The sequence below is a fragment of the Elgaria multicarinata genome, chromosome 19, assembly GCF_023053635.1.
Source record: "Elgaria multicarinata webbii isolate HBS135686 ecotype San Diego chromosome 19, rElgMul1.1.pri, whole genome shotgun sequence".
Taxonomy (NCBI): Eukaryota; Metazoa; Chordata; class Lepidosauria; order Squamata; family Anguidae; genus Elgaria; species Elgaria multicarinata.
In genome coordinates this window covers 7,621,444-7,648,484 of record NC_086189.1, presented here as the reverse complement: position 1 = coordinate 7,648,484, position 27,041 = coordinate 7,621,444, and the positions used below count along the sequence as shown (strand labels likewise).

The window sequence follows — 27,041 nt, the reverse complement described above, 5'->3', positions numbered from 1 at the left end:
GGGGGTTGGACTCGATGGCCTTAGAGGCCCCTTCCAACTCTGCTATTCTATGATTCTATTCCAGTCACTGGACGCTTTGCCATTCTTGCTGCAACAGACTTAGCAGAGATATCCCCCGGAAAAAGTGTGGTTTAGATTACATGTATATCTTTATTGTGAAGCTTCTTGAGTGTAGTGTATTGAGAGAAGTGATATACAAAGAAAGTGACTTGCATTTTTGTTGCTTTATTCCTGCAAGCCACTCTGTGAAAGTGCCTTATAGAGGCTGGATATACATCAGAGATGGGAATCGCAGCTCCTGCTACCAGGCCGTGGAAATTCGAGGCTGCAAAAAATAATAATTTAAAAATCTGCCTGTTTACCGCTACAGAACAGCGCAGTAAAAAGGTCAGATTTAGCCTGAGAACAAGCAAAATGTGACCTATTTACTGCTCACCACTTTTTGTGCCGCCACAACCTGCATCCGATGGAATTCCATGGGGCAGCAGTGGCAGGAATGAGGCCGTGGGGAGCAAAACAGGACCCAGGCCTCTGGCCCAAAGTTTCCCACCCCGGTACAAAAGTTTAAAATAGATGAAATAAATAGTCTTGCTCCCAATTAAAAATGGCAGCCTGAGCCTGGTTAGCAGCGGTTCTGAAATGCTGTAGATCTAGGTCTATTAATCCTTGAACAACAAGAGATTGGGCCTTCGGGAGCCCATAGCTGCCCACAGCTTCCACCGAGAAGCCCAGCCTAAGTAGCTTCTTCTCCATCTCTCTCATCCAACGAGTGACATGGGGATCTGAGAGCAGTAAAAAGAGATAGCTATCAAGAATTGCCAGGAAGTGTAACCGTAGCCACCATTTAAAGGCCTTGCATTCAACTGATTGAATACCCACTTCCAGATAAATAGCTGCGTTCCCCACACAGGAAGGAAGGCCCAGTAGCTTCCTAAGAAATACAGATTGGACTCTTTCAATGTGGGCATTAAAGCCCAATATCCAAATAGAATCATAGAATCATAGAATAGTAGAGTTGGAAGGGGCCTATAAGGCCATCGAGTCCAACCCCCTGCTCAATGCAGGAATCCATCTTAAACCATTCCTGACAGATGGTTGTCCAGCTGCCTCTTGAAGGCCTCCAGTGTGGGAGAGCCCACCACCTCCCTAGGTAACTGGTTCCATTGTCGTACTGCTCTAACAGTCAGGAAGCTTTTCCTGGTGTCCAGCCGGCATAGGTACGCATAGGAATGCCATAGGTAAGCATGACCTAGGGCTATCTGCATGGAATGACATTTGTCAAGAGGCAGTCTTTCTGAACATAAGGGTAGGAAATAAAATCTAGTTTCAAACTAGATGAGGAGAGAGAGAGAGAGAGAGAGAGAGAGAGAGAGAGAGAGAGAGAGAGAGAGAGAGGAGCCCACCCTAGGTTGAGAACATGCACCACGAACTGATCTGGCATGCATAACGTGAACCACCCACATTCAGTGGCAGAAGACAAAGCAATGAAGATCCTTCTGTGCATATCAAATTCTGGAAGAGGGCAGCAGGACAGAAACCCGGGATCCAGGGCTGTGGTTTTGGGATGCATTCCTCCCAGCAAACTCAGAATCTGTTCCATGAACGTCCCTTGCTGGAATTTGCTCTGTCTGTGACTCCTTCCTTGACCCCTCCAAATTTCTTTTCAAACAAACGAAGGCATTTCATTTTCATTCTGCACACTGAGCGCCGTGTAGGGAGGGATGATGGGAAAGATTAAAGCAAAGGACCTCTTGTGCTGGAGGTTTAATATTTTAGGGTGCTGGATCTCCAAGTTGTCCTAGATAGAGCTTCCAAAAAGGGACATAAAAGTCATTATTGGGGCTTTTCAAAAGATCCCAAGATGAACCATCAAAAGAAAGGATCTTGAAATAGATCTTGGAAAAACGCTCTTGGAAAACATTCCAAATGACCTGGGATACCTTACTTAAAGGTTAGTGGTCTCTATCGAACAACTTAGCATCAAATCCCTGCACCTATTTAAAATTCTAACGGTACTTTAAACCCTATAAAATTAAATTGTTCTAGAGGATCACAGGATAAAAGTTGGCAGTGTGGACAACCACACAGCAGCTGTTTCCTTGTGTTCGAGGAATGTGAGAAAAGTAATAGCTTGGCGCGCCGGGTTATTCTACTTCGAGCAAATCACGGAGCTCCGAGCTCCCGGATGATCCTTTAACAGTGTTGTTACATTATTAGAAAGGATGTATAGATAATCCTTTTACTTATTTCTTTCTAAACCACCTCTTGTCCTTAAAAAGGCACAGCTGCTCCAAGTGGTTTATAGCAATTAAAATCCCATTACAATTAAAACAGCATTACAAGCCGCAAGGAAAACAGATAAAACAGATCCACAGGAAGCATGAGATCATTCTCCTGCTTGCATGCAAGGCAGGCCAGGCGGTAAAGACCGTGCGGTCCCTTGGATATGTCACTGTTATCCTTTGGGTAGCTTGAGGCCACATTTATTCCTATTGCCCGGTTGTCTTCACTCAGTCCATGCCACCCTTCTCTCAGATTAAGCTTGTAGACATGTGATTTAACATTCAGAAAGATGAAGGGACAGACCAGGAGTCAGAGGTCGGTATCAGCAGGCACCTGACGAGGCCTCCACCACTGATGGATGGATGGAACCATCTCCCCTGTGCTGCTCTTCAGTGTTGTTGAACCCTCACCTGCCAGCTCAGAGCATGTAGGCCAGCCTTCTCCAGCCTGATGCCCTCCAGAGATTTTGGCCTTCAACTCCCGTCAGCCCTAGCCACCGAGGCCCACAAGCGTGCTGGGAGTTGTGGTCCAAAACATCTGGAAGGCCCCAGGTTGGGGAAGGCTGATGAGCAGAATGAGGAGATGGAGCGTTCATGACATGCCTTGGGCTCTCCCTCTGGGCAGCTGTGTGGACTGGGACCCAACAGAGGGAGCAAATGAATGGGCAGCAGTGGTGAGATGTTGGACCTGCTCAGACAGGGTTTCTGTCGTCATTTGGCCCTCCCAGCTTGCCATCCCCGGAAGTGCCTGACTTTGGGCTCTGCACTTACAGTTTCCTGTTCAGTCATACTTGCAGCCTTCTGCTGTGCGGCCAGTTCTCCATAAGCATTCATGATTAAAGTGGTTGGGTTTGCATCCTGTGCGTGGCCTTTGCTACGTGACTCCCTTCCCTGGAAATCATAGAATCATAGAATAGTAGAGTTGGAAGGGGCCTATAAGGCCATCGAGTCCAACCCCCTGCTTAATGCAGGAATCCACCCTAAAGCATCCCTGACAGAGGGTTGTCCAGCTGCCTCTTGAAGGCCTCTAGTGTGGAAGAGACCACAACCTTCCTAGGTAACTGGTTCCATTGTTGCACTGCTCTAAGAGTCAGGAAGTTTTTCCTGATGTCCAGCTGGAATCTGGCTTCCTTTAACTTGAGCCCGTTATTCCGTGTCCTGCACTCTGGGAGGATCAAGAAGAGATCCTGGCCCTCTTCTGTGTGACAGCCGTTCAACTATTTGAAGAGTGCTCTCATGTCTCCCCTCAATCTTCTCTTCTCCAGGCTAAACAATTCTTTCAGTCTCTCTTCATAGGGCTTTGTTTCCAGACCCCTGATCATCCTGGTTGCCCTCCTCTGAACACGCTCCAGCTTGTTCCTTTGCGCACAGCAGCTGTGGGATGCTCCTGAGATACACAGAGTGCACTAGAGTACAGCACCATGTACACAACCATGTACATTGATGGTACTATATAAAATAATAATAATAATAATAATAATAATAATAATAATAATAATAATGAGCAGATGTTGGACTCTAACTGCCTCATCCCTCACTATTAGTCATGCTGGCTAGGGCTGATGGGACTTGCAGTCCAACATCTGGAGGGCCATTGCTGGACTAGAGAGGAAGGGAAAACACCGTCCTGCTGAAGACTAGACTAAGCTTTCCACTGAAGAAGCCATGCAGAAGTCACAACCAAGGTCAGAGTGCATGCCGTACAGACTGAAGAATTCAACCCTGCACTCTCCAGCAAATGGGGAAAGCATGACAAACGTGGAGGGCCAATACAGTGTCCCCTGAGGACATCTTACCCAGGTGCCCCCAAATCCTGGAGCTAGAACACTGCAGGAGCTGCAAGGTCTAGAACCTATCGTTCCACGTGCAGCTGGCCACACGTGGCGAGTCACCAGGGCTGCAGCTTAGAATATCGCCCTGGGCAGTGATGAGTTCCAAGTTATTGGAATGGCTCCACCCATCCACTGGCCATCTTCAACAGGAAGTGACTATTACAGTTTCCTGCTTAGGCTGGAATGTTGCCAGTCGTCCTTCCTGACTGGCTCCCTCTGATTCTTGGCTTCATTCCCTGGCTCAGCCTTTCCATTGGGGCCCCTCGGGTCTCTTCCTTGGCAAGGATTCTTGATTTCTGACCCCTGGCACAATTTCTGTTTCTGTCGGCTGCCAGCAACTCAGCCCTGACAAACTCATTTGCAAACTGCCGTGGAATCAATTCTGGTGGAAGACGATATTTTAGGGGGGGAAATCAATGAAAAAATGTAAAAGAAAGAAAGAAGTCGAACTCTTCTGTTTCCCAAAACAAGCAACGCATGAGATGCAGCCTGAGACACAACGTAGATGCAAACTAGACTCTTTTGAGCCATCTGCAGCAGGGAAAGGCCCAGGATGGCAAGACGCAGGTTGCTTGTGCATCACCTGGTGCCCAAAGGAAATAGAATCATGCGGGGTTCGCTCTAGCATGAAGCAGGGTGAGGCAGCAGGAGAGAGAGCTGTGGGCCACACGGTCTGCCCTGTGCCCCCTAAGCTAACTTGCTGTCTTCAACTACAGTGGAGGAGGCTGACCTATCTACAATGCTCAAATAAGATCCAATTCCAGTCCATTTGGGTTTTGTACATGCAACGAGAAGGAGCGCCATCTTGTTCTTTGCTTCAGGCAGAGAAACATCTCGGGTTGGTCTTGTAGCCATGACATTTTGCGCTCTCTCTCTCTCCTGGAGTTGACTGGGAGTCCTGGGGAATGTTGGAATCTCTCTTCCTTTCCCTACTACTTCTGGTGTTCAACAGGGACCTTTCGGCCTTGGCCCAACTCTGACAAGATGCGCTGAAGCAGGGGCCCAGGTCACAGACAGGCATTGGGATCAGATGGGCAAAGAGCAAAGGGGCCAGAGGGGAGCGATGAGCTGGAGCCGGGCAGATGGTTGAGCACCAAAATAGTAATCGAGGGCTGAATTGGCCAAGAGTAGGCGTGTTCAGAGGAGGGCAACCAGGAGGATCAGGGGTCTGGAAACAAAGTCCTATGAAGAGTGACTGGAACAACTGGGCCTGTTTATCCTGGAGAAGAGAAGATTGAGGGAAGACATGATAGCACTCTTCAAATACTTAAAAGGTTGTCACACAGAGGAGGGCCAGGATCTCTTCTCGATCACCCCAGAGCGCAGGACACGGAATAATGGGCTCAAGTTACAGGAAGCCAGATTCCGGCTGGACATTAGGAAAAACTTCCTGACTCTTAGAGCAGTATGACAATGGAACCAATGACCTGGGGAGGTTGTGGGCTCTCCCCCACTAGAGGCCTTCAAGAGGCAGCTGGATAACCATCGGTCAGGGATGCTTTAGGGTGGATTCCTGCACTGAGCAGGGGGTTGGACTCGATGGCCTTGTAGGCCCCTTCCAACTCTACTATTCTATGATTCTATGATTCATTATCTGAGGCACCACATAGGAGCAGTAGGCAGAGCATTCAGGCTGATAAGGAGTTGTTCAGACTGAGAAGGTGGCTTAGCAAAAAGGGCGTTATAAAGCCTGATGTAACCTCATTGAAGGAAGAAAGTCAGCTGTCAGAATTCAAGCGGGGACATCAGCAGATTCCCTTCAGCTGGAACTGCAGCCTAGAGGGCGCCCTGTTCCCTGAGCCAGCCTTCACCAATCCGGTTTCCCTCCAGATGTTCTGGGCTACAGTCCTAGCCAGCACAGCCAGGGATTATGGGAGTTTGGATCAATGACTATGGCCTAGTTGGCTTGGCCTCCTGAAGACCTAGTATGCTGCTAGGCCCAAGACAGAAGGTTCTGGAGACCAGCTTCAAGACCGGGCTCAATTGAAGAACCTGTCCTCTGTGCAAGTCAGGACTACGCTGCTCTTCTCTTCCAGAACCAGCTTGGCTTCGTTTTCTCTCATGCCTTTGCTTCTATCTCCAGCCTAGCCTCACCTTACTATGGGCTGCTTCTTTGGACTCCAGTCCAGCTTGACCTACTGTCATGGCTAACCCTACTGCCCCTGTTTTGGGAGAAGGTGTTTCAGGTAATCAATCAGAATCAGATTCGGAACTAGAGGAGGCGGCACCAGGCACCAGCCAGCCTGGACCAGTGGGGGAGGAAGCTCTCACGGGCGATTCCCCATCGCTCCATCTCAGATGACTATGGACTGTAACCATCTTTTCCCAATACCAGTTCTATGAGGGTGCTCTCTGTGTGTGTGTGTGTGTGTGTGTGTGCGCGTATGTGAGAGAGACACTGAAGTGCCTTAAGAACCAGGCGACAGAGAGCATTGTGTTGGAAAAGGGCTATTGTTTTTGGCTTTGGGTCACCATTTCCCCAGCAGACAAAGTGCTCAGCAGGATTGGAGTGGGACAGAAGAGAAGCAGAGAAGGGAACCTCACTGACCTATCCCTGCTTGTTACATGTTGGACAAAAGTATTTAGCACTTGGTAGAAGAGATGGGCGTGATCTCAAAGGAAGAACTTCAAACAACAAGGCCCGCTAGCAGCTGCTTGCAAGGGGCCAATCCCATCAGTAAACAGACCATCGCCCAGCGGAGCCTAAAGAAGAGACGTTTTTAAAAAATTGGAAGAGAATTTTTGCCAACTTACTGGATTGCCATCGAAGCCTGGAGGTCCGCGTTCTCCAAAATCACCAGGAAAGCCCTGAGGAGAGGAAGAAGGGGATGGGGGGGGGACGGGGGGGAGAAAAAACCCTTTGGTTACAAAACAAGACAGGCCATGGATATACAGGAGGTAAATACAAGAGACTTAAAAGCATGACTGCTTCGCTCAGCATGGCAGTTCAAAAATGCCTTTGAGGGAAGCGGTTGCATCCACCAAGAACGGATTACTGTCTATTCAAAGAATGGACACCTCGCCTTTCTAACGACCTCGATATTCAAAGCCGTTAACAAAACGAACTGAAAAACAACCTATTAAAATACAAAATGGTAAGAGAAAGGAACCGATTCCTTCCCCCCCCCCCGACTCAACCAAAAATAAATGCGATAGCTGAGGCATTATTGTAACAGTGCCACCCCAACAGTCAAACCGCAAACACACCACAAGGCGTTCACACAACCCCCTCTCTCACATGGAAAGCTGGTATGAGGGGTTGCAAGGTCATGCTGGCGATCCTCTACTGCACCTGAAAGCAACAGGCCCGCTTAGGGGATATAAAGCAGGCCACGTGGTCCACTGCCCTCTCCTCCAATACCAGGTGCCACCTCCCAGTGTCTGCCGCCTGAGGCAACTGCCTCACTTTGCCTAATGGTAGGGCCGGCGCTGCCCACAATCCTCTCATGTATGCTTTCAATGTCTCATGGGGTTTATGTGGCCCTCCCTATCTCCATGGCAACCACCCACTTGGGTACCTTGCCCAAGCAGGAGGTATTGGTGAGGAGGAGGTATGTGAGGTACTGGTTCCTCTCTATTCGGCCCTGGTTAGGACTCATCTAGAGTATTGCGTCCAGTTCTGGGCTCCACAATTCAAGAAGGACGCAGACAAGCTGGAGCGGGTTCAGAGGAGGGCAACCAGGATGATCAGGGGTCTGGAAACAAAGCCCTATGAAGAGAGACTGAAAGAACTGGGCATGTTTAGCCTGGAGAAGAGAAGATTGAGGGGAGACATGAGAGCACTCTTCAAATACTTAAAAGGTTGTCACACAGAGGAGGGCCAGGATCTCTTCTTGATCCTCAAAGAGTGCAGGACACAGAATAACGAGCTCAAATTAAAGGAAGCCAGATTCCAGCCGGACATCAGGAAAAACTTCCTGACTGTTAGAGCAGTATGACAATGGAATCAGTTGCCTGGTGAGGTTGTGGGCTCTCCCACACTAGAGGCCTTCAAGAGGCAGCTGGACAACCATCTGTCAGGGATGCTTTAGGGTGGATTCCTGCATTGAGCAGGGGGTTGGACTCGATGGCCTTGTAGGCCCCTTCCAACTCTGCTATTCTATGATTCTATGTTGGCAAAACTTGGCATATCCAAGATGGGATACAAACTTCAGGTGGTTCATAATTCTCTCCTCGAACAAAGAGGAGCTCTGAATTCTCATTGCATAATTCTTTAGGCTGGAGAACTATTCCTAGCCTTATACCCAGATGCCTAAGTCTGGGGCCTCAGGTGGGGGACAGACTCAAGGTCGCCCATGCTCCACCTATGCCCTGCCTCCAGGGCAATTGGGGAGGGGGGCAATTGTAGAAGGGGACACCACCAGTGATAGATTTACTCCGACTGAGCTTTCTGGGCATAACTGGAGGCTCTAGTTCAGAAATACAGTATTCGTCTGCCCTGGTCTAAATCCCACCACCCAGCAGACCTTGGAGTTAGGATTAATCTGTAATCAGCCCCCTTTGGGAAAATTTCTTTGACTGATCGAGATGGGGGCGGGATCACCTCCCAAAGCTCAGGAATAAGATCATTATTATCAAAATGAAACAGAAGGGAGAGGGTAAAAGTATGCCCCCACCCGCTTTTAGCCCCACTTTGCACGGAGATCATTAAACAGAGAGGCACTCCCAACCTTCAAAAAGAGGTTTTTTGAAACGTGCACATTTCTAACCCAAAACGGAAGATCTTTGAGCGAGATTAGCTGTTTGAAGTTCTGCTCAGAATGTCCCCCGCTCCATAGAATGAAAGGTTACCTTTTAGTTGATGGAGGCGGTATACAAATAACCGCTTCTTCTGGCTTTCTCATATTTGTTAATCAGATGGGCAAGACGGAATACATTATCCATTGTCGAAAGCCCTGATCTATATTCTGCTTGTTCTTCAGAGATGGTATCGTTTGCTACTGTCCAGCCCTCTCCCATTTACCAAGCAGGAATTTGGCATATAATGTATCTGAAGTGTCAATCAAACTGATACTGACTCCAATTGTTGGACTGGATTCAACTTCCTTCCATATAAACGGTGATTGCAACACTCAGAGTCCAGACACCTGGGACTTTAATAGTAAAATCCATAGCATCAAATAGCTTGGCGATTCTACGTACCCCGACCAATCCAATTTATTTTGTGAAAGCGCAGATGGGCTACCACCTTCGCCAAAAATCCAATTAAACCTTCTGCCTCCTTTTTCCTTATGAGGGGACTGAGATCCTTGGTTGCAAACGTCCAGTACAATTAGCCCACAAATCAATATCATGCATCACTTGGTTAAACACAATATTTTCCCTGGCACTACTCAAAAGAAGTTTAGATTAAGAGATGAATGCATGGCAACTCTTATTCATTCGTTTTCCAAAGGTGATGCCATCTTTTACTCTGGCTCCCCAACTCCACTAGGGTGACCCTATGAAAAAGAGGACAGGGCTCCTGTATCTTTAACAGTTGCATAGAAAAGGGAATTTCAGCAGGTGTCATTTGTATATATGGAGAACCTGGTGAAATTCCCTCTTCATCACAACAGTTAAAGCTGCAGGAGCTATACTAGAGTGACCAGATTTAAAAGGGAGTAGGGCACCTGAAGCTTTAACTGTTGTGATGAAGAGGAAATTTCACCAGGTTCCCCATGTATACAAATGACACCTGCTGGAATTCCCTTTTCAATACAACTGTTAAAGATGCAGGAGCTCTGTCCTCCTTTTCAGATAGTCACCCTAAACTCCACTTCATTCCAGAACCAATTTTAATAAAGATGTTTCTTAAAAGTCAACAAGATTAATAAAATCTGAAGGGCATCATACTTATTGCATTTCTACACTGCCCAATAACTGACGTTCTCTGGGCAGTTTACAAAAATTAAAACCATCTGGTTGGAGAAAGCTTATATACCTGGCCATAACTGCTTTATATGGACATCATGTTGGTGAAACAGTTGGGAAAACAGAGTACTGTTTAGATTCTTCACAACCTTCTCTGGATCAAGGTTTGTTTTGTCTTGGCCATGAATCATTCACAAAAGAGGCTGTTCAGTTTCACTTCTGTGGCTAACTAACACTTTCGGCAAGTTTTTTTTAAAAAAGCAGGGAAAATACAGCATTTGATTGTGAAAAAAAATGCTATTTCCACAGGTGTATTCCTGCTATTCAACTATACTACAGTTCCACCTAGAGGTTATGTAGCAGAAAAGCAGGAAAGGAATTGCTCTTCCTGTAGTGCTCGGATCTCAATTCTGTGACGAAACCAAAAGCAGATGCAGCGGATTAAAAGTTCCCAGAAAAACTCTAAAACAAAAAGAATTAAAAAGGTGCCCATATCCCAGGGGAAAGCTGCCCTCGCATTGTTTTGGACTACACTTCCCCTCAGCCCCAGCCAGCACGGTCAAAGACGATTGGGTCTGTAGTTCAAAACAGGTAAAGGGCATTCAGTTGCCTACTCCAAAATAGAGAATCTATGCTTGTGCACTTTGTATACATACAGGCTCCACTTCACACCTTCAGCTGAAAGGTGGAGGTCAGGAAAACGCACAGCGGAGGTGAAGTTTGCCCTTGCTCTCTGTGCCTGCATCCAGCGAACGTGCAAGAAAGGGCTTGCAGATGGCTTTTTAGGCCCCTTCCAACTCTACTCTTCTATGATTCTACGTAAAAATGTATATGCACAGAATCCTGCGTCCTGCCCCCGTGCCATGCTGCAATCCAGGGCTGTATGACAGCTGTCTGTCTTGGCTTTCAAACAGCCTTCCCCAACCTAGTGCCCTAATGATGTTTGGGTTCACAAGGCTCCGCATTCCCGACCATTGCCCATGCAGGTCCTTGGAGAGCCTCCTTTAAAGGGCTGACTGGTTCTGACTGAAACCCAGAGCGGATTCACCGCCCCACTGACATCGGAGCCACCAGCCTCCACTGGATATGCGTGGCAGCATGTTCTAAGCTGTCAGGGCCAGAGGCCTGTCGCCATGCTCAACAGAAAAGCATCCCTGTTTACAATGCAAACCCGCACTTGCTTACTGCATTTACCACCTGCCTTGGTACAGAATGATGATCACCGCAGCTCAGGCATTCCTGACATTGCAGTCAAGCCGTGGTTTGCCCGTCTCCTGTCGTGTGCAGCACATACAAGCAAGAAGACACTGCTAGCGCACATCGCTCTTTTCATATTTCTGGGCATCGTTGCAAACAGGAAAGCTATGCAGCTTTCCAGCTGGGCACTGCTGGGTTCCAAGCCTGCCACGGCCAAGGCCTTGCAGGGAGAGAGGGTTACCGGCAACTTGCTGGAATCTGTACACAGGCGGCGGTTCAGCCTCCTCCTCCCTTCACCCTCTGCAACAGGCTTGCTTTGGAAATGAAAAGACACATCAGGAAGGAAGGAAGGAAGGAAGGAAGGAAGGAAGGAAGGACAGGAGGACAGAAGGAGGAATGGAGAGGGAGGGAGGGAGAGTAGGAAAAGAAAGAGAGAGAGAGAGAACAAGAAGGGAAGAAAGAAAGAAAGAAAGAAAGAAAGAAAGAAAGAAAGAAAGAAAGAAAGAAAGAGGGAGGGAGGGAGGGAGAGAAGGGAAAGAAAGAAAGAAAGAAAGAAAGAAAGAAAGAAAGAAAGAAAGAAAGAAAGAAAGAAAGAAAGAGGGAGGGAGGGAGGGAGGGAGGGAGAGAAGGGAAAGAAAGAAAGAAAGAAAGAAAGAAAGAAAGAAAGAAAGAAAGAGGAAGGAAAGAAGGAGGGAAAGAGAGAGAGGGAGAGAGAGAAGGGGAAGGAAGGAAGGAAAGAAGGAGGGAGGGAGGGAGAGAAGGGAAAGCAAGGAAGGAAGGAAGGAAGGAAGGAAGGAAGGAAGGAGAGAGAGAGAGAAAGAGAGAGAGAGAGAGAGAGAGAGAGAGAGAGAGAAAGAAAGAAAGAAAGAAAGAAAGAAAGAAAGAAAGAGGAAGGAAAGAAGGAGGGAAAGAGAGAGAGGGAGAGAGAGAAGGGGAAGGAAGGAAGGAAAGAAGGAGGGAGGGAGGGAGAGAAGGGAAAGGAAGGAAGGAAGGAAGGAAGGAAGGAAGGAAGGAAGGAAGGAAGGAGAGAGAGAGAGAAAGAGAGAGAGAGAGAGAAAGAAAGAAAGAAAGAAAGAAAGAAAGAAAGAAAGAAAGAAAGAAAGAAGGAGAGAAGGGAAATAAAGAAAGAAAGAAAGAAAGAAAGAAAGAAAGAAAGAAAGAAAGAAAGAGGGGGGGAAGGAAGGAAGGAAGGAAGGAAGGAAGGAAGGAAGGAAGGAAGGAAGGAAGGAAGGAAGCATTGGTGTGACTGACCAGTGTCTTCATTCCACATTCAATTCTCTGAATATTTACTTCCAAATTACCTTGCAAAGTAACTCCTACCTCAGCCTTCCCCATCCTGGTGAGCTCCAAATGTTTCAGACTACAACTCAATCATCCCTGACCATTGGCCTTGCTGGCTTTGACTGCACGGCATTGTAGTCCAACATATCTGGAGGGTCCCAGGTTAGGAAGGCTGGGCCGACCGTGTGTCATGAATCATTTTAAGGCAATGCCATTAAAGTATGAAAACTTCAGTACTTCTCACAAACTTCTTCTTTCAAAGATGGCTAAACCCAACATCATCCACAACTGGGAAAACTGACAGGTTTTGATAAAATAAATAAAGCATGCAGAATTCTTTAAAAATGCAAGTGCATGCAAGCTTTCACAATCTGCTTTTGCACAAATTTTATTTTAGGTCTAAGTAAGAACACCTGATGCCCCAAACCTGCCCTCCTCTAGCAGGTGCCTTCCAGATTTTCGGACTTCACCTACCAGCATTCGTGACTACTGGCCATGCTGGCTGTAGTTGATGGGCACTGAAGTCCAAAAAGGAATACGGGGTTTCCACTGAATTTCAAGTCCTTGTTTTCCTTAGATCCGCACGGCCCCGGAGTGCATAGTTTGGGACAGCCTCTCCACATTCTATCTGGCGTGTTTTCTTAAATGATCATTATCAAAAATGAGGATGGGAATAGAATCATAGAATAATAGAGTTGGAAGGGGCCTACAAGTCCATCGAGTCCAACCCCCTGCTCAATGCAGGAATCCACCCTAAAGCATCCCTGACAGATGGTTGTCCAGCTGCCTCTTGAAGGCCTCTAGTGTGGGAGAGCCCACAACCTCCCTAGGTCATGGATTCCATTGTCGTACTGCTCTAAGGATGGAGCAAACTTATCTATTTTCGGTCTATGCGCATTTGCACATTTGAACCCACACATTTATCCCACTGCTGCATCAAGCTGCTAATTTTAAAATGGAGCACATCATACCTATGTAAACATGTCCTTCAAGATGCATTTCAATGCCCAACTTCTCTCTCTCGCTCTCCAAATAATACTTAAATGCATACTTCGATTCGTTTAGGAAAACTGCCAAAAATGGACTCGCAACGTTCAGAGACGTGCATATCCGAATTTCTGATTGGCATATTAGTTAGAGAGATGGGGGGAGGGGTGTCATATCAGTTCATAGCATATCTCACAAAGATCTAATTCCTCAAGGATCCCTGCATTGGAAAGGATCTCGTGAATCCAGCAGTGGAGATATGGGCCTCAGGCAGGGTGAAGAGCCTTGTCATGGTTTTTGCTAAGACTGGGGATTTAATTTTTAGGGGTGTGAGGCATGCAAGACCCTCACCCCCCTGAATGCTATGTACACCAGCTGCTGGGGAACATGGGCGGGAAGGTAACTTCTCCTCCATGAATTTGTTTAAGTCATTCAAGTTGGTGGCCGTTCCTACATCTTGTGGTAGTGATTTCGATATTTTAACTATGCCCTCTATGAAGAAGGACTTCCTTTTGTCTGTCCTGAATCTCCCACCAATCAGCTTCACGCCATGAGCCCCATTGGGTTCTAGTATTATGAGAGAGAGAGAGAGAAATCTCTCTCTCTCAACGCTGCAACATTAGCTGGGAATCACATCAATTTCAATTCAAATTTCCAGCCAATAACTAAATGGGATTTCTTTTAGCCCAATAACAACATTGCATATTCAGGGGTGTGGAATCATAGAATCACAGAATAGTAGAGTTGGAAGGGGCCTTTAAGGCCATCAAGTCCAACCTCCTGCTCAATGCAGGAATCCACCCTAAAGCATCCCTGACAGATGGCTGTCCAGCTGCCTCTTGAAGGCCTCTAGTGTGGGAGAGAACACAACCTCCCTAGGTCGTTGGTTCCACTGTCGTACTGCTCGAACAGTCAGGAAGTTTTTCCTGATGTCCAGCCGGAATCTGGCTTCCTGTAACTTGAGCCCGTTATTCTGTGTCCTGCACTCTGGGAGGACTGAGAAGAGATCCTGGCCCTCCTCTGTGTGACAATCTTTCAAGTCTTTGAAGAGTGCTCTCATGTCTCCCCTCCATCTTCTCTTCTCCAGGCCAAACAGGCCCAGTTCTTTCAGTCTCTTTTCATAGGGCTTTGTTTCCAGACCCCTGATCATCCTGGTTGCCCTCCTCTGAACCCCCTTCAGCTTGTCTGCATCTAGAACTGGATGCAGTACTCAAGATGAGTCCTAACCAGTGCCGAACAGAAAGGAACGAAAGGCAGAAAATTCTTTGGGCATGGCTTATGTACTTATTGTTGTTAATATACCCCAGCTTTCCCCAACGTGGTGTCCTCCAGATTGTTTGCAATACAACTCCCAGCATTCCTGATCATTGGCCGCGCTGGCTGGGGTTGATAGGAGTTGAGGTTCAAAACATCTGGTTGGAGACAGCTTATATACCTTGCTAAACTACTTTATATAGACATGAAGTTGTCTATATGAAGTTCAGAGAACTAACTGCTGTTTGGATTCTTCACGCCCTTCTCCAGATTAAATCCCAGTCCAGGCCTGCTTTGTTTTGGCCATCCATCATAGCAAAAAGAGGCCATTCCTCAGCATTTTCCCCAACCTGGGGTCCTCCAGGTATTTTGGACTTCAACTCCCATCATCCTAGCTAGCATGGCCAATGGTCAGAGGTGACGATAGATGTAGTCTCCAACATTTGGAGGGCACGAAGTTGGGGAACGCTGCTGTACGTGGCACCATTGTGGAATCGCAAAGAAAAAGAAATGAGTAAAAAGAAAAAGAAAGAAAACTGTAAAGGTCAGCAAGACTTCAGCCACAGGTGGTTGATCGTCACACAGTTCATTGCGTAAAGATCAGCAAAACTTTGGCAGTCGTTAGCTGTAGCTGGTGCCAGAACAGCCGCTGTGAATCTGCCCATTTGCCAATAAGTAATTCATTTTGGGGAAATCCAACAGGTATAACTGTCCTTCCAGTAATCATTGGCGGAATTTGGGGATGGGTTTCCTCTAAAAGGGAACGCTGCACCAAGTTATGAGAGACTGTGGCCTGCAGCCGATCGACCCATGGAAAGTTCTCCATGCCCCACGGAGAGAGAGAAGGGGGCTGAGAACGGCAACCCTTTGGAAGCTGACCTGAGATCAAGCAATGGAGAAAGAGGGCGAGGCGGATTGAGAAACGCGCCCCGATCCGGAGGGGGAGAAGGAAGAGGAGAAGACAAAGAGGAACCATTGACAAAGCCTGTTGGGAGGGCCCAGACGCGCAGCCACACGTGGGCCAAATCCTTGCTGTCAGGAGGAGCCGGATCCGCTCTGCAAGGACTGACCACCCACTTAGGCTGGCCATTGCATCCTACTGGACAGGAAGTCGTATAAAAGGACTTCCTGTTCCGGTTGAACCTTCCTTCCGCTTCTGCAAGGACTGACTCCACCCACTTAGGCTGGCCATTGCATCCTACTGGACAGGAAGTCGTATAAAAGGACTTCCTTTTCCGGTTGAGCCTTCCTTCCGCTTCTGCAAGGACTGACTCCACCCATTTAGGCTGGCCATTGCATCCTACTGGACAGGAAGTCATATAAAAGGACTTCCTGTTCCGGTTGAGCCTTCCTTCCGCTTCTGCAGGGACTGACTCCACCCACTTAGGCTGGCCATTGCATCCTACTGAACAGGAAGTCATATAAAAGGACTTCCTGTTCCAATTGACCCTTCCTTCCGCTTCTGCAAGGTGTTCCTGAGCTCTGGTGCATATATCTGTATCTTCAGTCCTGGCTTCTGGTTTATCCTTTAGTTCTGACGTACTCTTTGATCTTGACCAGTGGTTTGTCCCCACAACTCCTATCTCAGTTGAAGACTTCTGCCCATGGTTCCGCTCTTAGGGAAAAATCCAATGTAAGTCCTATTTACAGTAGATCCATTGGAATGACTAATAAGTCCCATTCACTTTAATAGGTCCATTCTAAGAGGGGCTTATATTGGATTTTACCCTTAGCTAGAAGATGCATATGCCTCCCAAGATAGTGTCCAAATCTTCCAAAATTGGACACGTTTAAAAATAACTAAATCTAAAGATGTAAACATAAAGCTCTTATAAATATATGCATAAAGTATGTAAGAAGCACACTTAAAAGCTACTTTGCAAGAGGTGGGAATGGCTGCAAATTGTACGGAAGCAGAGTTTGGAGAAAACTTAGGAAGAACTTCATAATGGAAAGAGCGGTTCAACAGTGGAACACCCTAACTCATGGGCTCTCCTTCACCGGGGATATTTAAACAGAGGCTGGATAGCCATGAAGGGATGCTGTCGTGGAAAGATTTCTCCACTGAGCAATGAGATGAACTGGATGGTCTCCAAAGTCCCTTTCAATTCTAAAATTCGGATGCTATGATGGGAGAAAGGAACTTTCATAAATCCATATTCCGAGAGCAGTAGGCCGCAGAAATGCAGTGCAATCTGGCATCGACCAAAAAACAACAACAGAGAATTCAAATTCAAATTCAACTCTCGGATTTTCTTAAAAAGCACCTCTGAAAGTTTAAATTCAAAAACACAGGCTGCAATGCAGCTCTCTGTGCCTGCAGGGCAGGCGGCCAAAGCTCGTGACGAAGTGAGACAACTCCTGGTGTTTTGTACCCGGCATCTGATCATCAGACGTTTACTGTCTCAGAAGACGGAGTGTCCGTTTACCGTCCATGACTAATAGCTGTTCACAGATCCGGCATCCATGCAAAATGTTGTTTATTTTTTAACAAGGATGGGGAAAACGAAGATGGCCACGGTTTGTGGTGGAGGCCATGCGTGTCCAATGTGAAACCACCACAGGAATGGCAGCGAAACAGGCTACGATCTTCCACTGAAGCGATTGTCTGGCCAAGCTCCAACCATCCAATTCTGGTGAAAACGCTTTCCCCCGCTAGAGTAAAGGAGGTTATCTGGCAGACGCCTCCAACAGTTCTGGCAGGGCCTTCCAACCATTTGGCTCCTTCTCCAAAAATAGGATTTTTATTTTCCTGTTGGCTCAGTCTTGACGTTGTTCGAGCTACCCAACCCTCGGGTCTTGTCTGAGAAAAGCGACGTCTGCCAGTTGGCTCCAACCAGGTGAGTCCGTGCCCAGCGGACGCTCCCCACGGGCGTGGAAACTGCAAATCAAACTCTCTCTCTCTCTTTTTTTTGTTTAACAAAAGTAGAGGAGAGCTTGCAGAGGCGAAGAATCAAGTCCAGGATTCATTTAAAGCAGAGAGAAAAGTGAACGAATGAATATAACAACCAACCCCCGAAAGCTTATGTTGGCTGCAGTGAACTTGGACAGCCTGAGTAGAAGTCTCTTTCGCCTTGCCAAATCAAATGGGGGCAGTCAAGATGGATCGGTCCACGGCCAGCTGGAGACCAGAGAGGCACACACTCTCCAAGGGAAGTTTGCCTGGGCCGAAAGCAGCATGCTCAACATCAAGTCAAATGCCCTCTGTTATCCATCACATTCTTCTGTTCTTAAAACCCGTAATGCCGCCACATGGCCCTAAGCAGCCCTCACAGTGGCTTCCAAAGCATCATGGCCACAAAATAAAACACTGCCTTTTGGGAGGGATTTTGGCCTTGGGGCACAACAACACCACACACATAAAAACACACACAACAGCTTGACATGACAAGTCCTGATCCACACCAGTGTCAGACTACAGACTCCGTGAGCCCCTGCCAAAGGAAGTGAGGCAGGGGGCTACCAGGAGGAGCAGGGCCTTCTCTTCTGTGGCACCCCAGCTGTGGAATGAGCTCCCTAGGGAGGTTCGCCTGGCACCTACACTATATTCTTTCAGATGCCAGGTGAAGACCTTTTCATTCTTTCAGCATTTTAACAGTCTATAAATTCAATTTTAACTTTGCTGTTTTAAATTTGTATTTTAAATTTATATTTCCGCACTGCTGCTGACTTTATCCTGGTTGTGTTTATATTGTATTTTATATCATGTTTTTATACTGTTCGTTTTATATTTTGAACGGCTTTTAATTTGTGTGAACCACCCAGGGAGCTTCAGCTGTTGGGCGGTATAAAAATGAAATAAATAAAAGAATAAATCAATTTGACACATCCAGATTAGGGACCCGGTGGGGGGAGGAATACATTTGGGTTGCATTTTAATGTGAATTTACCAAATTTGGCACTTCTGAAACACTGGGGGAACCAAATCCGTTGTACTTTGAAATTTGCCCCTTTCTGAAGTTTGCAGTAGATTTCTGCAATCAAAAACATGCATACAAAAATGTGTATATTAGTGGGGGAAAAGGCATTCAAAAAGCCTTATGCTAGGAAAATTGTTTGCAAAAAATGTATACCAGTTGATGGCTCTTGAATCATAGAATAGTGGAGTTGGAAGGGGCCTATAAGGCCTTCTAGTCCAACCCCCTGCTCATTGCAGGAATCCACCTTAAACCTTGAGAAGGTGAGAAACTGAATGTAGCTGAGACAACCATTCCCTCATGGGCAACATTTGGTATTAGAAGCACACTGCTTTGGAACATGGACAATCCAGTGACTAATAGCCATTAATAGGTCTATCCGCAGTTGGCACTTTGGGGGTGGGGTATCCTTTTCCTTCCCGAAGCAGTGGCACTGAACAGAAATCCTTTAAAGTCCTAAACAGCTTAATACCTGGCTATCTAAGGGCACCAATGCCTACCTCTCATCTGCTGAGGCCAGCCCCTCCAGGTATTACTTCTTTATCAGCACAGATTTTAAAGCTGATGCACATGGTTTTGCCTAGCAGCTATTTGACATGGATTGAGGAGAGAGATGATAGCACTCTTCAAATATTTAAAAGGCTGTCACACAGAGGAGGGCCAGGATCTCTTCTCGATCCTCCCAGAATGCAGGACACGGAATAACGGGCTCAAGTTAAAGGAAGCCAGATTCCAGCTGGACATCAGGGAAAACTTCCTGACTGTTAGAGCAGTATGACAATGGAATCAGTTACCTAGGGAGGTGGTGGGCTCTCCCACCCTAGAGGCCTTCAAGAGGCAGCTGGACAACCATCTGTCAGGGATGCTTTAGGGTGGATTCCTGCATTGAGCAGGGGGTTGGACTGGATGGCCTTAGAGGCCCCTTCCAACTCCATGATTCCATGATTCAGACCAGAGAGATCTGAGTGACCAGAGTGTTAGAGCAGTACGACAATGGAACCAATGACCTAGGGAGGTGGTGGGCTCTCCCACCCTAGAGGCCTTCAAGAGGCAGCTGGACAACAATCTGTCAGAGATGCTTTAGGGTGGATTCCTGCATTGAGCAGGGGGTTGGACTGGATGGCCTTAGAGGCCCCTTCCAACTCTACTATTCTATGATTCTATGGGATCACCACCATCATCTGGAGCAGTTGAGCCTGGCACTGTCACCTTAATAGGCATGATTTCAAAGCGCTACGGAGCCAGTGAGGATGGCCACAGGCCTCCAAACGCTGTGCTTCTTCAGGCGCTTCCTGAAAACAACTCTTTTCCAGGAAGCGACCCTCAAGCGAGCAGCCACCGCTTTTATCGATATTCTGTTTGAAACCAAACCATGTTAATTTGCTGCTTTAACCTTTTGAGCTTTATTCCTACGCTCACCACTCCAGAGTCGATCTTAGATATGGAGCGGTATAGAAATACAGTAAAGAAAGAAGTAACTTCCACACTATTTTCTTTCAAATCCTCAACGTTCAAGTCAAACCCAATTAAAGACTGGGAAAATGAGAAACTGGAATTGAGTCGTTTAGCCAGTAGCTATAGCTTCAATGGTATGATTTGGGGAAAGCAATTCGAGGCGTTTAATGTTCACTGAGCTTTGTACGCTGCAATGGATGCGCCGAGGCTGAAACGCTGTCGATGTGGGCCGTCATTTTTTCTCCGTCTGGCTCTTTCTCAGTCTGGCTCTTTCGGACAGGGAATTGTTCGTGGTTTGGCTTGCTTTTGGGGGCGCTGGTGTTGTGTCGCTGTCGTTTTACAAACACACCATTACGAATCAAGATTAGCCTGACTTTCCCACTGCGCAAGGAGGCGTGAGAGCAACAATCTCCTCATTGAAAGGTTGCCCTTCTCGCCGCCACCCGGAAACTGTTCCTTGCCCACTCGGTTTTGCATTTCTGGTGCTTCGGGAAAGCGTGCAGTGGAGTAGGAAGCAGAGGGGGAAGCCTTGTCAAACAGCCGTTTCCAAGAGCGAGTCATCATGTTCCTCTCCCGTCCCTGCTGAGCTGAACTCCCCTGGAAAGGGTTCACAGTCTGACTCATGTCCAGCGCGGCTATTTTAATCTCTTTTCACATTCTTACATCATTCCAGGAGGCCCACACAATGCAGCGAACGAAGATCCCGCTGCTGCATCTATTGAGGCTTTATAGCAATCAAGGGCCTGGAACGTATAAACATCTGGATTCGGGCCCTTCCCTCCACTTGTGTATACGCCGTTCCATTTATAGAGAGAGAGGCGGGCGGGAAGGGGAGAGTGCGGTGGACAAGAGCGTTTCGAAAGACCCGACGCGAGGACCAAACACCGATCGCGAGACGCGGAAGAACGCGTCCTAGAGAGGAGTCGAGGCCAGTAACGAATCTCGCTGAAGATGCAGCCCAGAGGCTACGGAATACTTGCCTTGGGGGGGTTTACCCAAGTTATACCATTCTGAATTTTATTTCCTTCCTTTGCCATGACAATTTTTGTTCTCCTTGCTGGGGCGATGAGAAACCCCTGAAGTTTTTAAAGACAGCTAGCCACATTGGCACCATGCTCCAGGGAAAAACGGGAATCTATCTATCTATCTATCTATCTATCTATCTATCTATCTTATCTAAAACGCTTAGGTATGTTACCGTTTTGCCACGCCCACTTTGCCTTCAGGAATTCTAGAATGGCTTCAGCTGATACAGGTTGCTAAGCAACAGTAACAACATGTAACGTCAGATGATACAGGTTGCTAAGCTCCTTGCCCAACTCCTCCGGGCTTTCCAAGGTAATCCTCCCCCGCCCCATGAAGGGGGTAGCACCCCGGTCCAGAGCATGAGCGAGGCACGGCCGGGGCCCTTGGTGGCCGGGTGGAAGGCCGCTCACCTGCTGCGAGCCCAGGCGCCTAATATCATGAGAGCTGGGCGGGCGGCCCAAGGCTGACAGGAACCCCGGGGAGAGGGGGACACCTGCTCCTCCTCCCTCCAACCTCCGTGCCCCCCAGCTCTGCCAGATGGCGCTGTATCGGCAGCCTCCAAGCAGCCCACGCACCCCTCCAGCCCTTCTGGCTCCGGGCTTTCCAAGGTAATCCTACCCCCCTTTCTGCCTCTTCGCTCTCCCCCCCCCATGAAGGGGGCAGCACCACAGTCCGGAGCATGACCGAGGCATGGCCAGGGCCCTTGGTGGCTGGGTGTGAGGCCGCCCGCCTGCTGCGAATGGATAAATAAATAAAATGCGATATTTAATTAATAAACTTTAAGATATGCTACAACGGCGTATGTTACGCAGGGTACAGCTAGTAGGCTTATATTACTCTTCATGGGGCTGCCCTTGAAGACTGTGCAGCAGCTGCATCTTGTGCAAAATGCAGCCGCCATATTCATAACTGGGGCCAGAAGGTCTGAGCATCAATTCTGGCCCAGTTGCATTGGTTGCCTGTATGCTTCCGAGCCAAAACCAAGGTGTTGGTTACTGTGTAAATCCTTACACAGTACCTGACAGAATGACTCTCCTAACCTTAACATACTTGGACATTACAATCAATATCTGCCCCCGCCCTCTGAGTGCCACCTCCAAGGGAAGCTCAGAGGGTGACAACAAGGGAGAAGGCCTTTTCAGTGGTGGCCCCTCAACTATGAGGTCCCTGCTTGGGCCCACCTGGCAGCAACACTGTCATTTTTTCGGCACCAAGTTAAGACCGTCCTCTGCTCACAGGCATTTAATGGCTTCTGATCGGGCATCTGTGTCAGCCTTATAAACAGGTCTAGTATATTACTGAATCTGCTTTTTGCTGTCTAAATTTTTAAAATTTTGCATATTTATATTTTTATGCTGTATTTTATTATCTGATGAATCGTTATAAACTGCCCAGAGAGTTTTGGCTGTTAGGTGGTATAGAAATTATGACCCTCACTGGCATCATATCGAAAAATCTACACAGAAAACCTTCAGAAACTGGGCCTACCAAAATACATCCACACCAACATCCAGAAAGCAGTCCTACTTAAAACATGCTCAATAGTCAGGAGATTCCTGGATCAGTAAAAGACAGCATGACTTGGCAAAGCCCATCATGTCCGTCTAGAAAAACCACCATGAGCGAGACCAGAGCGATAATGATAATTCTATCAGGTCAGTCATGTGGTCCATCTAGCCTACGCCAACTGGTAGCAGGTCTCCAGGGACTCAAGTGGAGAAGGTTCCTTCTCGTCACTGAATCTGAATCTTCTGCAGGCACGTTAGGAGGCATATCACAGCACACCTGTTGGGAGTTGTAGGCCAAAACATCTAGAAGTCCACAAGTTGACCACCCCTGTCTGAAGTGGACATGGGTTGCCACGATACCTGGGTGGTAGGGACCCTTTCTTCCTGCTTCTTAGGGGTCGCATGCCATCAGCAGTGGTTGAGCTCAGAGCTAGCAGTGGGTGGAGCCAGGACCAAAAGTGGGTGGAGTTTGCAAAGACGGCCATCATCCATGTGGACGTTGGTTGAGACACAAGTGCTGGCCAATCACTCCTGTGCAAATCTGGTTTCTGTTTCCCCATTCCTTGACTAGATGGACCATCCATCCAATCAAGCAGGTCTCATAGGTAAGTTTCAGCACATATGTTTTCTTTTTGTATCTGCTAAAGTACTGGGTTTGTTTTATTAGTCCAGAGGTGGGTAGCCTTTTTTCAATCTGCAGAGCGCGTCGGACTCCAATTCCCATTAGCTCAGCCAGTATGGCCAATGGTTGTGGATGATGGGAGCTGAAGTCTAACATCCAAAAGCTCGTATCCCTGTAATCATTGATATCAATATTAATTATTGCTAATTTACCGTTCGTTGCTCTATGAATTATAATAAGATGAATCAATAAAATAAAAACGAAATAAATCCAGTGCTACCTTCCCCTGCCCATGATTCAGGCGAGCTCTACATTTTGTGGTTGTTTCTATCCCCTGGCATGTTTATCTGCTTGAACATTTGTTTTGCATTTTATGTTCTTATTTGGGGGTGGGGGTTGCACTTTAATAACTCTTTCCTCCCTCCCCCTCACTGCCAAGAGCTTTCATGACTGACACAAATGCTGGCAACAAAAGAGGAGGCAAACTCCGTGTTCAAAGAAGAGAAGAGAAATTTATTATGCTCAACGCCTTCAATTATAGTTATTCATAGAATCATAGAATCATAGAATAGCCGAGTTGGAAAGGGCCTACAAGGCCATCGAGTCCAACCCCCTGCTCAATGCAGGAATCCACCCCAAAGCATCCCTGACAGATGGTTGTCCAGCTGCCTCTTGAAGGCCTCTAGTGTGGGACAGGCCACAACCTCACCAGGCAACTGATTCCATTGTCGTACTGCTCTAACAGTCAGGAAGTTTTTCCTGATGTCCAGCTGGAATCTGGCTTCCTTTAATTTCAGCCCGTTATTCCGTGTCCTGCACTCTGGGAGGATCGGGAAGAGATCCTGGCCCTCCTCTGTGTGACAACCTTTTAACTATTTGAAGAGTGCTCTCATGTCTCCCCTCAATCTTCTCTTCTCCAGGCTAAACATGCCCAGCCCTTTCAGTCTCTCTTCATAGGGCTTTGTTTCCAGACCCCTGATCATCGTGGTTGCCCTCCTCTGAACACGCTCCAGCTTGTCTGCGTCCTTCTTGAATTGTGGAGCCCAGAACTGGACGCAATACTCTAGATGAGGCCTAACCAGGGCCGAATAGAGAGGAACCAGTACCTCACGCGATTTGGAAGCTGTACTTCTATTTATGCAGCCCAAAATTCAATTCCTTGATTCCAAGATGGGCAATAATTCCTTCTTCAAGGTGCTTGTACGCACTGCTTTTTAAATGCTCTAAAAACAGCATGTACAGCAGTTTTAAAAAAAGGAATTATTACCAATCTGGGAATCGAGGAACTGAATAACTTATAAACAGCTCCTGAAGGAGGAGACATCTCTGAAAAATAAATAAATTTCCCTTCCCTTTTTTGAGCACCGAAGTTTGCGTCCTCTTTCGTTGCCAGTTGACGGTGCCTTTTCCTCTTCATCCCTGCCTGACGCTGCTGTGCAAATCTGGCTTGTGTTAGGAACTGGGAGCTTTACAGACCTGGTTCTTTCAAAAGCTTGTTTCCAGGGAGAAAAGAGCACGCACAATGCCCAGTGCATGACCTGGCTTCCACAGCAGGCTAACCACTGCAATGCTGTACGTCTATTTAAAGTATTTGTAATGGGTTACTTTAATGCTATGTTGCAAGTCAACATTGTAATGGTAGGTGGTTTTATCAATGTATTAAAAAAAAAAGCAGGAAGAAAATCCTGACTTAAGCAAGATGTATTTGCAAAAGAGAATCCCACCATTCCCTGGGGGCGGGAGAAATCGCTTTTCAAAAAAGTAAAAAAAAAAATGCTATTATAAAAGAGGGCGGGCAGAAGAGAAGAGGTTTTTGAATGGAACGTTGCAAAAGCCAAAACAACAGCTGGAAAACATTGAGCGCACAGCCGCAACGTATGTGAAATCGTGTCGAAAACTCTGACCAGGCCCCTGTATCTAACAACGGTTGCCTTGTTGAGTTTACTTTTGAGGCAGAGAATTTAGTTTTAGTTTTCTTTTTTCTTTTTACAATCCTGCAGTAACAATGCCTCCGATGTAGCCAGTGGTCACTCATTCTAGCAGGCGTGAGCATTTTCTGGGCTCTTTCTCCCCACACTCTGTTCCTTTTTTTTTTTTTCCCCCTGTACGAGGTTAAAAACATGGCCAATGGGAGTTGCACTTGTGTCCCTTTATGGTGAAAGACCGGGCCAGCCTAAAGTTTTGTTGTCTGAAGACAAGATGGCGCACACTCTCATACCAGGTACAAAGCCCAAGAGAAGATTGAGGGGAGACATGACAGCACTCTTCAAATACTTGAAAGGTTCCCACACAGAGGAGGGCCAGGATCTCTTCTCGGTCCTCCCAGAGTGCAGGACACGGAATAACGGGCTCAAGTTACAGGAAGCCAGATTCCGGCTGGACATCAGGAAAAACTTCCTGACTGTTAGAGCAGTACCACAATGGAATCAGTTGCTTGGTGAGGTTGTGGGCTCTCCCACACTAGAGGCCTGCAAGAGGCAGCTGGACAAGCACCTGTCAGGGATGCTTTAGGGTGGATTCCTGCACTTAGCAGGGGGTTGGACTCGAAGGCCTTGTAGGCCCCTTCCAACTCTACTATTCTATGATTCTATGGAACTGGTAGTTGAATCCTCCTTCAACATTACTAATGGGCACCACATCACAAGAGCCATGCTGGATCAGACCTAGGCCAGCACCTTGTTCACACAGTGGCCAAACAGCACTTGACCAGGTACCCATAAGCAGGACACAAGTGCAAATGCATCCTCCTACCCATGTTCCCCAGCAACTGGTGTCCATAGGCCTACTGCTTCTGCTGCCGGCAACACCTGCATCACAACCTCACCAGAGAAGACCTATATCTAAGGATCTTATGGAAGCCAGGAAGTAGATGCTGCAGCAACAATTCCCAACCTGATGCACTCCACAAACCCCCAGCCAACATAGCCAACTGACCAGCCATCGTTCTTATTTGGTACTTTGTTTTAAATGGAACAATTTAAATTTGCTGTTTTTATCTTTTTATCTTTTTTACTGTTCTGTCCTTACGTTCACCACTCTGGAATCTGTTTTAGATATGGAGCAGTATTATTATTATTATTATTATTATTATTATTATTATTATTATTATTTATATAGCACCATCAGTGTACATGGTGCTGTACAGAGTAAAACAATAAAATAGCAAGACCCTGCCGCATAGGCTTACAATCTAATAAAATCATAGTAAAACAATAAGGAGGGGAAGAGAATGCCAACAGGTACATGGGAGAGTAAAACTAACAGTATAAAAGTCAGATCAAAATCAAGTTCTAAAAGCTTTAGAAAAAAGAAAAGTTTTTAGCTGAGCTTTAAAAGCTGCGATTGAACTTGCAGTTCTCAAATGTTCTGGAAGAGCGTTCCAGGCGTAAGGGGCAGCGGAAGGAAATGGACGAAGCCGAGCAAGGGAAGCAGAGACCCTTGGGCAGGTGAGAAACATGGCATCAGAGGAGCGAAGAGCACGAGCGGGGCAGTAGTGTGAGATGAGAGAGGAGAGATAGGAAGGAGCTAGACCGTGAAAAGCTTTGAAGGTTAACAGAAGAAGTTTATATTGGATTCTGAAGTGAATTGGAAGCCAATGAAGAGATTTCAGAAGCGGAGTAACATGGTCAGAGCGGCGAGCCAAGAAGATGATCTTAGCAGCAGAGTGGTGGACAGAGACCAACGGACTGATGTGAAAAGAAGGAAGGCCAGTGAGAAGAAGGTTGCAGTAGTCCAACCGAGAAATAACCAATGCATGAACAAGAGTCTTGGCATAAACATTGCGAATGAATGAATGAATGAATGAATGAATTGCAGTATGACATTCC

General features: G+C 47.1%; 1 protein-coding gene across 1 annotated transcript in view; it reads right to left on the bottom strand.

Moving 5' to 3' along the window:
- COL27A1 (collagen type XXVII alpha 1 chain) overlaps positions 1 to 27,041 on the bottom strand; it is a 309,507-nt gene that overhangs the window by 165,396 nt on the left and 117,070 nt on the right. Inside the window, exon 13 of the mRNA XM_063144913.1 lies at positions 6,869 to 6,922. Within this exon, the coding sequence (XP_063000983.1) occupies positions 6,869 to 6,922 (54 nt within the window). The remainder of the gene's footprint in view (positions 1 to 6,868; positions 6,923 to 27,041) is intronic.